Source organism: Antechinus flavipes, chromosome 1, assembly GCF_016432865.1.
Source record: "Antechinus flavipes isolate AdamAnt ecotype Samford, QLD, Australia chromosome 1, AdamAnt_v2, whole genome shotgun sequence".
Taxonomy (NCBI): Eukaryota; Metazoa; Chordata; class Mammalia; order Dasyuromorphia; family Dasyuridae; genus Antechinus; species Antechinus flavipes.
The window spans coordinates 685,596,538-685,610,352 of NC_067398.1; the positions used below are offsets into that span (position 1 = coordinate 685,596,538).

The following is a 13,815-nucleotide window of genomic DNA, read 5'->3' on the forward strand; positions in this document are numbered from 1 at the left end:
AACATTCCTTATAACATTCAATCAGTTACATTCTTTTAGGATAGAAACATGTCTATGTTGACAATATGTCTATATGAAACTAATACTTAAATATAAGTTACATTTGGATGCCCAATAGTGCAACTAAGAAATCCCCTGAGATGGACACATTGTTCAAATGCCTTTTATTTCTTTGGACTGGAGCCAATGACCACATCTTTTTATTGAAGCTTTTTATTTTCAAAACGTATTCAAGGATAATTTTTCACCATTGACCCTTGCAAAGCCTTGTGTTCTAATTTCCCTCTTCCCCTCACCCCTCTCCTAAATGGCAATATATGTTAAACATGGTAAAAATATATGTAAAACCAATATAAGGTAATCACCATATCTTACATAATTATAACTTCAAATAGTATGAACTCACATGCAACCACTGCATGGAATTCATTTTTTTTTGCACTAATCAGGACCTGGCTACATGTAGGGGAAAGAACATTGGCAAAGGGGGAGTCAGGGACAGTCTCATGTAGAAAGTGATGAGATTTTGGTAGATGACTTCAAAGATTGCTTCTGATCTCAGGTCTGTGGTTCTATGAGCTGATCCTTATTTCCAGATTAACTATGGGTAGTGGGAGTTTTGGTCAGCTTAGCTCTCTTTCTCTTTTTTAATTATAGCTCACAAGTGGGATCTCATATGTGCACAGATCCATGAAATTTAGAGCCTGCTTGCTCTATGCCCTATGCCCACTGGGCTTCCTCTCTGGCAACATCTCTCCTGCTCTTCCCCCCATCTAACTTATTTCTGTTTTTTAAGCTTGAGTTCTGAGGAAGGAGAATGTAGGTTTCAGCTGCTGACTCTAGAACATTGCTGCTTTAAGTCCCCACCTTGGCTGTCATTGCCATTTTTTCCTTTCCATCCCTAAGTGATATGAACTTAAAGGTCAGTTTTTCTGGCAAATAGATGAGACACAGAGAGACACAGAAATAGATGAGACACAGATAGACACACAAACAAAAAGAGAGAAACAGAGACACACACTCAGGAGAAACAGAGGCAGAAAAAGAGAAAGCATATATTAAGTACTTACAATGTACTAGGCAATGTGCTGAATTCTTAAGTAAACAAATACAAAAACAAGATAGCCCTGATCTCAAGGAGATTACAATCTAAGAAGGAGAGTCAAAAGATTTAATGGAGTTATGATAATCAAAGAAGGATATTTTTAGAGGGAAAATCAGAGGGAAGGTGAGTGGAACCAGTCATAGAAGCATTTATTAAGCATCTCCTATGTATAAAACACTGTGTCGAGACATAAATAAGTTGTTCTTGCCGTATGTCCTTCATGCTTGAAGAGGGCCCAAATAACATCATGATGTTCAAAGTTAATGTATACTGGGTCTGGCTTTGACTGGTCATACCAACACAGGCTCAGAAGGCTGGATCCCAGGTTGGGCACAAATAATCTTTGTAACCATTTGAGAGAGAGATATCTCTACATTTGAGCATCCCAAATCCATGCTCTCAAGGATATTGTAGTCTGTTACTAAAGGAAATAACACGAATGCATATATACAAATGCATTATGACTTGAGGCAGGTTTGAGTGTTAACAATTAAGGGAGAAATCAAAGAAGTCATTACAGAAGAGTTAGTCCCTGAACAAGCCTTGAAGGATTCCAGGAATGCAAGAAAAGCCTCTTTATAAAGACACAGAAGAGCTGGCACAGACTATTCAAGGAATTTCAATATTATACATCCAATAGCAGATACAAAAGGACTGGGTTTTCAGAGAGCACAGAGCTGGAAAAGCTAACTAATACAGTTGGCCACAAAGCCCAGAATCTAAAAGACCTTGACAGGCAAAAATGTTAAACCAAGCTCAGTAAGATGAAATGTAATACAGAATAAATATAAGGTCTTAAACTTGGGTTAAAAAAAAACTGTGAGGGAAAATATGGTTAGATAGAACTTTGTCTGAAAAAGATCTGCAATTTCAATGTGAGTCACCAGTGAGATGTAGAAACCTAAAAGGTTGCATAAAGGGAAGAATGTCCAGGAATTTAGAGATGATGAGCCCCCTTTTGCTCTGGCCTGGTCTAAGCACATCTTAGAATGAGCATGGGTAAATGGAGGGAGGTCAGGAGGAGAGAGACAGCCAAGATTTTGAAGATAATTTAAGTCAGGCCATATGAGAAAAGAATTGAGAACATTGATTCTAGAGTAGACTTCTGTAGGGCCTGAGAGTTGTATTCCAATATCTTATGGGATGTATATTGAAGAGAGATTAAATAGCTTATTCTACACGGTCCCATAAGGGTAAGAGCAATAAGTGGAAGTTTTGCATAAAATGACAAATTTGGACTTGATATGAGGGAAGATTTACCAACAATTAGAGCTTTCGAAAAAGAAAATGGGTAGCCTTGAGATCAGTCATTCAATCAGTAAATATTTATTAAGCATCTATTATGTAGTAGACACATAAGCACTGGGAATACAAAGAAAGGCAAGAGACAGGCCCTGCCCTCAAAGAGCTTACAATCTAATGGTAAGTGTTCCCTCAATGGAGGTTTCCCACTAAAGGTTAGATGATCACCTGTTAAATATGGTATAAGAAAGGATTTTTGTTTGGGTACAGACTGGCCATAATTTCCTCAGAGTAAGTCAAGTAACTAGTACTTATTGAGAGCTTATTATATGCTAGATTCTGGGGATACAAAAAAAGGCAAAAGATTGTCCCTGTCCTTGAAGAACTTACAGTCTCCTGGAGGAAAATGACCTTTAACAAAAAGATGTACAAACAGGATATATCCAGAATAAATTGAGATTTGGTTCAGAGGGAAAGTACTAAGATTAAGAATACTTAATGAGGTTCTTTTCCATTAGAAATACAGTGATTCTGCCTCATGTGGCTATAATTCATTGATGTGAGTAAAGATAAGAAGTGATACCAAGAAGAAGAATTTTGGATAAAATTCAAATTCCCTTATGTATTTATTATAAATTTGCTTTATTTTAGTTACAACCCCTTTGATGGACCAAATGAAAACCCGGAAGCTGAACTCCCCCTCACAGCAGGAAAATACCTCTATGTCTATGGTGACATGGATGAAGATGGATTCTATGAAGGTTGTAATGTTTTTTATTTCTATTTCATTTTATTTAAATTAACAAGTAGTTATTTCTCCTCCCTTTACCCCATTGCAATTGAAACAAACAAACAAAAAAGAATAACAAAATCCTACTAACAATAGGCATAGTCAGGAATAACAACAATCAAAGTCCAGCACTGGCCTTCTCCACACATTCATGTCACATTCTGCATCTAGAATCCACCTCTCCTCTTTTAAAAAGTTGATAGAATACCTCATATGAATTTTCTAAAATTGTGTTTTATCATCACATTAATCAGTTAAGTCTTGCAAAGTTGTTGTTACAATATTGTCATTATAGAAGTTGTTCTGGTTCTGCTCACTTCATTCTTCATCAGCTCAGACAAATCTTCTTCGGTTTCTCTGATAGGAAAGTCTTTAGCCAAATTTAACTTTCCAGGAGCAACAGGAACTATGTCTTACAATTCTAGCCTTTGTACACCTTGTTCATCCTACCATGAACTTTGAGATCCAGTAACACTGGCTCCCTTCTTTTACTCACACAAGATACTTCGACTCGTGAGTGACATGGGACTGGTCGTCTTCCATTCCTGGAATTCCTTCCATTCCCATTTCTGCCTCTTGGTTTCTTAGATCTCCCTAAGTACCTGATAAAGACTCACCTACAATAAGAAGCCTTTTCTGATTCCCCTTATTTCCCATACCATGTGTATTCTTCTAAATTTCAAGAAAGCAGATTCAGAAAGTTTGGAAGGCTTTAAGTCAGTCAATAAGCATTTATTATACTTCTACTATGCTAAATGAAAGGGATATAAAAAAAGGCAAAAAATAGTCCCTGTTTTCAACAAGCTCAGAGTCTGGTAGGAGATATTTAAACAACTGCAGGCAAATAAATATAGAGGCTAAATTGGAAATAATCAGTGGAGGGAATGTAGTAGCATTAAGAAGGTGCAAGAAAGGCTTATTACAGAATAATTTTAGATGAGATTTGAAGATAGCAAGAGAGAAGAAAAGAATTTCATGCGTAAGAGACAACCAGTGAAAGGACTATGTACCTTGGAGGATGGAGTGTCTTTGACAATGGATCACAGAGCACATGATAAGGCTCATAGATCAGAAATATTAAAAGAGGCCAGGTTGTAAAAGACTTTAAAGGCCAAATAGAAGATCTGATATTTGATCCTACAGGTAAGAAAGAACCATGGGAGTTTATTGACATGGTCTGACATGGGAGAAGGACTGGAGTGGGGAAAGATTTGAATCAGGAGGACCAATTAGTAAGTTAATAAAAGCTGGCACCTGTACAGTAGAAGTATCAGAGTTGAAAAAGGAGGCATATTTGAGAGATGGTTTCAATGTAAAATTGATGGGACTTGACATTGGATTTAAAGAATGAGAGAGACTGAGGAGTCAAGGAGGACACTTAGGTTTTAAGTCTGGGTGATGGAAGACTATGGTTCCTTTCATAGTAATAGGGAAATAAGGAAGAGGGGAAGGGAGAAAATGATGAGTTTAGTTTTGTATATGTTGAGTTTAACATATCTTCAAGACATTCAATCAAAGATGTTCAGTAGGTAGTTGAAGATATGAAAATGGTGTTCAAAATACAGTTTGGGAATGGATGAATAGATCTAAGAATCATTCCCATAGAGAAGATAGTTGAATCTATAGGAGCTGATGAGATCATCTAAAGAATATAGAAGGAAAAAAGAATAGAGCTCAGAACAGATTCTTAAGGAATAGCTATGATGAATGGGTATGGCCTGGATAAAAATACAGCAAGGGAGACTGAGAAGAAGCAGTCAGAAAAAAAGTGCCATGGAAATCTAGAGAGAAGAAAGTAACAAAAAGAGACTGGTTGACAGTATCAATGGGTATAGAGAGATCAAGAAAGATAAAGATTAAGAAAAGGCCATTGGATTGGGCAATTAAGAGGTCATTGTTAACTTTGGAGAGAGCAGTTTCATTGATGCTTATAAATAGAGGCACAACTGTAGATTTAGATTGGGAGAAGTCCTGAACTCAATTGGCATTCCCCACAACAATGAAATCACCAGTCAGATTCACAGAAACAAAAAAAAGGAACTCTCTCCTTCTCCCCAGTAAGGAAATCATCTCTATCAATGCACAAATATACCTACTTTGTAATTTAGAGTCTTAGAGAGTTTCCTGAATTTAGTAATGCTTTTAAAATGAATTTGTTGATATTAGTAATAACAATAGAATCTCCATGAGTGAATAAAATAGTGTGGGAATCCTACTACTCTCCAACTCCAAGGCTTTCAAGTTGCCTAAGTTTTAGAGTCATTAACTCACTTGCCTATGATTACTCAAGTAGTGTCAAAGGCTAGATCTGAATTCATGTTAACACCCCATATATACCCATTATCTGAAGCATCTTTATAATTTTGAAAAAGTAGCAATACACATATATAAGACATTGTATTTGCTCAGCCTACAGAAGGTATGTTTGCTTGTTTATAAATTCATCACTGGATTCAAGGTAGGAAATAAACATTTATTCAATACCTACTATGTTCCAGGCACTATGCTAAGTACTTCACAAAAATTATCTCATTTGGTCTTCACAACAATCCTAGGAAGTAGTTGCTATTATTCCCATTTTACAGGTGAGGAAACCTGAGGCAAAGAGTGGTTAAGTGATCACACATAGTAAGTATTGAGGCAGATATCCACTGCACCACCTAGCTGCTATGCAGTAACTCTATGGCTCAGAGGTTGGTCATCAGAGCATAGGAACCACAAATTTAAGACCTAAGGGAAATCAACAGAATTATCCTATTAGGGTTTCCTCAGCCAGTTCTTTCACCTACAGATTTTCCTCCCATGCCAGCCTAGAGCATGTATCTCTGTAACATATACCAGATTGTTTAGTTGTTGCATAGAAACAGTAGATTTATGGAAATAGCAGCCCTGGGGTAAAAAAAATTGGTGATGTTTTCTATTTTATTATTATCAGTTACTACCATATTGATCATATCTGTGACCAGACTAAAAAATGGGAATTTTCCAACCAAAAAAAGGGGACGGCCTTATCTGGAGCATTACACTCACCTTATAAACATAACTATTTAGGACACTGATAGGCTGGATAGTATCCATAGGAGGACTACTTCATTGATAGAGAATGTCAAGCTCGTGATATATGGATCAATGAAAGGATATTTTGACCAGATAAGAGAAGCAATGAGGCATTGAGTGAAAAAAGGTTAGATATCTCAAATTATTTGAGGGGATATCATATGATAAAGGGATTAGCCCCATTAGACATAATTACAAGTGTTGGGTAGAAATTACAGAGAAGTAGATTTTAGATTCATTTGAGGAGAAAATTCCTAACAATTAGAAGCAAAGAAAAGTAGGTTTGATTGCCCTGGTAGGTAGTGAAGTCCCTCTTATTGGAGGTTTTCAGGCAAAAGTTGGATGTTCATTTTTCTTTAGTCTCATACAAAGGATTCTTGCTCAAAAATGGGTTGATTTGGAATATTATGGTACTATAACAAACGACAAGCAGTATGATTTCAGAAAAATCTGAAAAGACTTCCATGAAATGATACAAAGTGAACTGAGCAGAACCAGAAGAGTGTACATAATAATAGCAACATTGTATGTTCATCAACTGTGAATGATTTGTTTTTGGTAATACAGTGTTCCAAGACAGTTCCAAAGGACTTATAATGAAAATTATTATCCACCTCCAGAGGAATACTCTGATGGAATCTGAAAATAGATAAAAGAAAACTTTTTTTAAACTTTATTTTTCTTAGATTTTTTTTGTGTTTGTGTAATGTAGAAATACATGAATATATATGCATAACCTGTATCAAATTCCTCGCCTTTTCAATGAGGAGAGAGAGGGAGGATTTGGGGCTCAACGATTTTTAATGAATATTAAAAATTATTTTTACATGTAACTGAAAAAGATATTAAAAAAAGAATGGGTTGGATCTGAAATTTTACCTGGAAAATTTGACCCATTACATGATTCTGCAGTTCTCTAAAATGGTTTATATATTTGTTACATTTTCTGCTCTAGAAATAGGAGAGAAGCAAGTACTTAGTAGCAGTAGCTGGATGGATTAGTAGTCAAAGGATTCAGTTAATGGATTCCCTAAACAATTCAATTAAAACCTAAGAAATCAATTATCTCTTACAGTTTCCTTTACTAATAGAAATGCTGGGAAACAATACATAGCCCCTTTGGTTGGGAATCCTACAAACAGAACCCTCCTTTCTAGCCTCAACTCTTTCTTGTATAGCCTTGGCTGAGACACTCTAAAAGGTTTTGAGCACACTCTCAAGTCATCTCCGTTGGCCCTTGTGCATGGTAGTTCTGAAGGCTTGCTGATTCACTTCCTGAGAGCTTGTTCACTGTTTAGTGCAATGTTTCTGTTTCATTCTTCAAAAGAATTCCAAGGCAGCTGGTAGCAAAAGAATGAGTCCTTGGCATAAATTATCCTTCTGGTATTGATTCACACAGGAACATGGGATCCATGCCCAAGGACAACTGCCATTGAGCAGCACTTTGGTTGCATGGGAAGCCCTTTTTAGTCATTGTTGAAACCTAAACACATGAGTGCCCATGGCATTCCTATAACTGAAAGAATGGTAAATGTAGCAATATCTATCAACTCCTCTCTGAGTAAGTCAGGACCAAGGACAAGGATGGCTTTGAAATGACCCAACCCTAAACCCAGGGGGCTAATTACAGGTAGTTTGGGAATACTGTCACAATATGCAGAGCCTTCCAGGAGCCTACCTTGAGCCCAAATGTTAGTCTGTCACCTATCACATCCCATATTTCCTACTTCTCAGATATCTAGCCAACCTTGAGTATCTCTGGTATATCACACAATGACGAATACATTTGAAGGCAGATTCTGAGATCTGTCCTTTTCCATACCTATGACCTTACAAGTCTGAGTGGAGGATTTGCCTAAAAGATGCTGTTGCTTCCAGTTTACATTTACTCCCAGTGTGGCTTTGAAGCATGTCACTTCCCCTCTTTGTGATTCAGCTTCCTCATCTTTTAAGAATTATCTCAAATCCCACCTTCTTCAGGAGGCATTTTCCAGTTCTACCAGCTGCTGCTTCTTTCTCTTCTGAGATTACCTTATATTCCATATACAATCTCTAGCTGAGCACATAGATGTATCTGGAAGTAAGCTTGACATATAAAAAAGGGCAAAAAGGAGACATCCCCTCCCTTCTTCTGAATAATTCTAGTTGTTCTTGGAATTAATTTTGCCTCCTGGGCTTGCTCAGATTTTCCCTTTTGGGGGCCTGTCACTTACTTGCATTTGACAAAAATGTCTCTTCATAACCGAAGCAATACCATCATTCAAAATTTTACTGTCATTTTGATTCCAGATATCTTTCATGATGGCAAAACTCTCTCATGTCTAGGGAAAAACTCTGCTTCCCTTCTGGGAAGACTGAGAGTTGAGGGCTGAAGTGCCTTCTTAGTAGGGTCAACACTGTTATTTTTGTAGCTCTTTCAAGGCCTCTGTTTTAAGTCAAGCAATAAGGATAAAATGAATAGTGAGGAAGGGGGGAATAGCTGATGGAGAGCCAGAAAGACACAGGTTTAAATTCTGCTTGTGACACATAGAAACTTGGACAAGTCACATAACTTCCTAGTGTGCTAGGTAACCCTGAAAGTTAATACATTTTAGAGAATACCAATCTGATAATTAAAGTGATTTTCCTCATATAGGAGATTTTCTTCATCTGAAAGTTCCCTATGCTAAAGAAATCAGATGTTTAGTCCTTATCATAGGAAGGAACCACGGAAATCAGGATTATAATACTGTCAGTCATAGGAACAAAGATTTAAAGCCATATGGAATTTGAAAGCCATCTAGTTGAACCTTCCATTTTTACAAATAAAAAACATTGAAGTTCAGCTACATCCCAAGGTCCTCTAGCTAGCAAATGGATAGAAAAAGGAAATTTCTTACAAATAGAAAATCACATTCTGTTGACATCTTTTTTTCACTGATTTTTTCCCATGGAGTATTTGATTGAAACTTTCTCTGCTCCCACCAAATACTTGTGTTGTATATTACTTAATAAAGTCCTAAACTGATCTCACATCATGACAGAGATGACCCACAGGCTATATTAGCAAAGTACCAACTCCAGTAGTTGTTTTCAAAAATAGGTCCAGAGACAGACAGCATCATACACCCAAGACCTCAGGGGTCATAGTTTAACCTCCTCCCCTCAAAGGGCAGCTAGGTGGCTCAAAAACAGAGTACTTGGTCTGGAGTCAGAAAGACCTAATTTTGTGAGTTCAAATACAGCCTCAGGTACTAAATAACTGTGACCTGGACAAGTCATTGTTTACCTCAGTTTCCTCATCTGTAAAATGAGCTGGCGAAGGAAAGGACAAACAACTCCTGTATCTCTGCCAAGAAAATTTCAAAATGGGATCACAAAGATTGGACATGATTGAACAATAGAACTTTTGTGGGACTCTAAGTAGAAGAGAAAGAGTTTCCTCACTTCGGGTTCCCTGTGCCAGTGAAACCACAGAATTAGTCCCTACCTTTGTAATAATATATTGTATTTATATAGCCCTTTAAGATATGTGGAACGCTTCATACACACACACATACACACACATCCTGTGAAGTAGGTAGAGTTATTGACCCCCATTTTATAATTCAGGAAAACTGAGGTTTTTAGGTTACTGACAGTAAGTGTCAAGGGTAAGACTTGAATCTTGCTGCTCAAGCTCTAGAGCCCACATCTTTCCACTGTACTGCCATCCAAGGACTACTGCCAGCTAAGGGCTGAGAGGCTTGTTGCTGGATTGATTGAAAAGTGAAAGATTTTTTTCATCCTTTAGAAATTCCCAAATACCATTTACAAAGTCAGAGAGGGTCTGTGATCTTCATCAGTGGAGAGAAAACCTGCACCGATGAAAGCAGAGATCCATGAAGAACTGATGTATTGATTAAGAGGATTAAAAGGCAGCATCTGTATGCTTGTTTTTACCATGAGAAAAAATCAGTGTGTGTTTCAGCTTTTAATAGCATTTTACATTACTGCTCAACAAAGCTATAACAAGCACTTTAGGCACCCAGCATGAACTTCCCCAGAATGTCCCTGGAGCAAACAGAATGAAACATAGCCTCCAATCAACTTTAAAAGAAAAATTCCTTTGAAAGAAGAGGGATACAACTTTCTTGCTAAGTAGTCACTGATCTTGGTTTTGTTTCTAGGTGGATCATTAATTTACCTGGAAGGGACCTCAAAGGCCATTTAGTTCAGCTTGCTTCTTTTACACATGAAACTGAGGTTGACTGGGTGACTTAGGGTCATAGGATCACATACCTAGAAAAAGAGACCATCTAGTATAGCTCTCTCGTTTGACATATGAGGGAACTAGAAAGTTAAATAATGTTCCCTGGACCACATGAATGGTCCGTGAGGAACATAAAGATGATGAAGGAGTACAAATGTCACTTGAGACTTGTAAATTTCAGTGTCCTAGAGCATGGTATTAGTTAAAGCCCTCCCGTCAAGTGAATAAGTCAACAAACATTTATTATTATTTATCAGATATTATTCTAAATGTTGGGGATACTTAGCAAAGAAAAACCAGTAAATAAAAACTCGGCTCTCAAGAAGCTCAAAATTTAATGGGGAGATAAAACATCCAAACAAATATGTACAAACAAGATATCTAGATATATCCATCCATCTATCTGTTATCTACCTTCACACACATATATCCAGTTTATCATATAAATATATAAGCAATGTATACTGTTTATATTTACAGTATATTTAGTATATGTGATGAATTGGATATTATCAACAGAGGGATGTATAAATGGATATAAATCTATCTATCTACACACGTATATCCAATTTATCATATAAATATAGAAGCAGTATATACTGTTTATATTTATAGTATTTTTAGTATGATGAATTGGATATAAACAGAGAGATATATAAGTGGATATATAAATGAGCAGAAATCTATCTACCTATACACATCCAATTTATCAAATAAATATATAAACAGTATATACTAGTTGTATTTATAGTATATTGAATACATAAGATTAATTGGATATAATCAATAGAGGGATATATAAATGTGTATATATGTGAATATAAATATGTGTGTGTATAAGAATATATACACAAAGTATATATAGTCTATATATAATAAATTAGAAATACTCAACAGAGGGATATATATAGTATATACATATACAATTTACATGAAGTATATATATGTAAATATCATGTATAATAAATTATAATCAACAATATTTACACAGCATATGTATATAAGTTGGAAATAATCAACAGAAGAATATAAACAGTATATATAAAAATGTATATATAATATATATACAAAGTATATGTGCAGTATATAAGTATATGATAAATTAGAAGTGATCAACAATATATACACAATATATTGTATATAATACATATCATAAATTGAAAATAATCAACCGAGGGATATATACAGTTTATAGTATAGATACATATAGTATTACATATAAAGTATATGTGCAATGTAATGAACAAAGGGGTATATATATGTATAGAGTAGATTCATATACTATATATATATAATATGTACACTATCTATCTCTCTATTTGATAAACTGGAAATAATCAACAAAGGATATACACATATACAACATATGTAATATATGAAATTTGTGAAAAATTAGAAGTAATCAACACAAGGAAGTATACAGCATATACACATATGTATATCTATTTATATATATACATAGGCAGCACATACACACACATATATCTATAAAGAAAAAGAGTATGTGTAATGTTTATATTACATATAAAACTCCAATTTCTACAAAAAGCCTGCCCCTGAAAGGCTTTTTGTGGAAGGTTTTGAAAGAAGGCAAAAGGCAGAAATGAAAAGGGAGAAAATTCCAGGCATTTGAGAAAGACGGAGTCAGGAGAGGGGGTCTGGTACCACTGGATGACAGAATAGGTGGGAGAAAGTCCGAAGGCTGCAAAGTCTATTCAAACAACAGTATATTCTCTAATATACTCTCTTTTCCCAAGAACTCAGGGTTTGTATATCTTTTGGGGCCATTTTCAGAAATAATGTCATCCTGGTTCTCAGCCTTCCTGACTTGTTTCTGGCTGATGAATCAAAATAAACGGCATCAAGGTAAGTAGAACTCTAGTTACGTTGGTTGCATGGTAATGGGTTTTTTTGTCCTCAACAGGAGAATTATTAGATGGACAGAGAGGGCTGGTCCCTTCCAACTTTGTGGATTTTGTCCAGGATAACGAATCCCGTTTGTCCAACACTCTGGGGAGTGAACAAGATCAGAATTTTATCAACCATTCTGGTGTGGGCTTGGAAGGAGAAAGCATCCTCGATCTGAATTCGCCCACCCAGGGGGACTCCAGCATCCTCAACAATGGGGCCGGGACGCTGGACGTGAACATCGATGAGATCGGAGAAGACATTGTGCCTTACCCTAGACGAATCACCCTTATCAAACAACTAGCCAAAAGTGTTATTGTGGGCTGGGACCCCCCGGCCGTGCCGCCAGGATGGGGGACAGTGATCAGCTACAATGTCCTTGTTGACAACGAGACCCGCATGAATCTCACCCTGGGAAGCAGAACTAAAGCCCTGATAGAAAAGCTGAACATTGCAGCCTGCACGTACCGGATCTCCGTGCAGAGCATCACGAGCCGGGGGAGCTCTGATGAGCTCCAGTGCACCTTGCTGGTGGGCAAGGATGTCATTGTAGCCCCTTCCCACTTACGGGTAGACCACATCACTCAGATCTCAGCTGAGCTCTCCTGGCTCCCGACCAACAGCAATTACAGCCACGTTATCTTTCTCAACGAGGAGGAGTTTGATATCGTCAAGGCCGCAAGGTATAAGTATCAGTTTTTTAACCTGAAGCCCAACATGGCTTACAAAGTGAAAGTTTTGGCAAAACCCCACCAGATGCCGTGGCAGCTTCCTCTGGAGCAGAGAGAAAAGAAGGAGGCCTTCGTGGAGTTTTCTACTCTGCCAGCAGGTTGGTCCTATTACCTCCCTTGTATTTAATTCAGTGAGACTGTATTAAAAGGCTGCTAGATAGAAGGCACCACGCTAGGCCCTGAGGACATATGGAGAACAGTCTCCCACTGCATCAAGGGCCAGTAATCCTGATCTCTATCTGGCCACTGGCCCCAAAACTGGAGAAAAAGTAAGGCTGGTGACCTTGCCCAGCCCTCCCTCACTTAAATCCACTTGCGTGTCATGGCATCCCCCCATGTCATAGTTGTCTTGAAGAATGAAGGACAAACAACAATATAGATAGTAATTAATGAATAAAAAACATGAACACTAATGCTGTACTCCATGCTTTAAATTCATCCACCAGAAACAATTTTATTTTATTTTACAGAAATTATTTTATTAATATTTTATTAATTTCAATTTACAGTATAGTATATTTTTATTTTATGAATTTTTATTAATATGGAAATTATTAATAATTTTATTAAAATGGAAATTTCTAGTTTAGACAGAAAAATATCCAAACTGGAATAATACTCTGCATCCGTCAATGCAGCTTTCTGTCCAATACATAATTTTAGTAACTATTATCAGAATCCTGGACAAAGCAAAGATCTCAATATATAAAAATATAGCTAGGATGTATAATCCATAATTGTTATGTAACTA

At 36.7% G+C, this 13,815-nt stretch overlaps 1 protein-coding gene across 7 annotated transcripts in view; it reads left to right on the forward strand.

Moving 5' to 3' along the window:
• RIMBP2 (RIMS binding protein 2) overlaps positions 1-13,815 on the forward strand; it is a 494,357-nt gene that overhangs the window by 423,336 nt on the left and 57,206 nt on the right. For all 7 annotated transcript variants that reach the window (XM_051972604.1, XM_051972603.1, XM_051972606.1 and 4 more), the window contains exons 15-16: positions 2,999-3,108; positions 12,350-13,162. In XM_051972604.1, the coding sequence (XP_051828564.1) occupies positions 2,999-3,108; positions 12,350-13,162 (923 nt within the window). The remainder of the gene's footprint in view (positions 1-2,998; positions 3,109-12,349; positions 13,163-13,815) is intronic.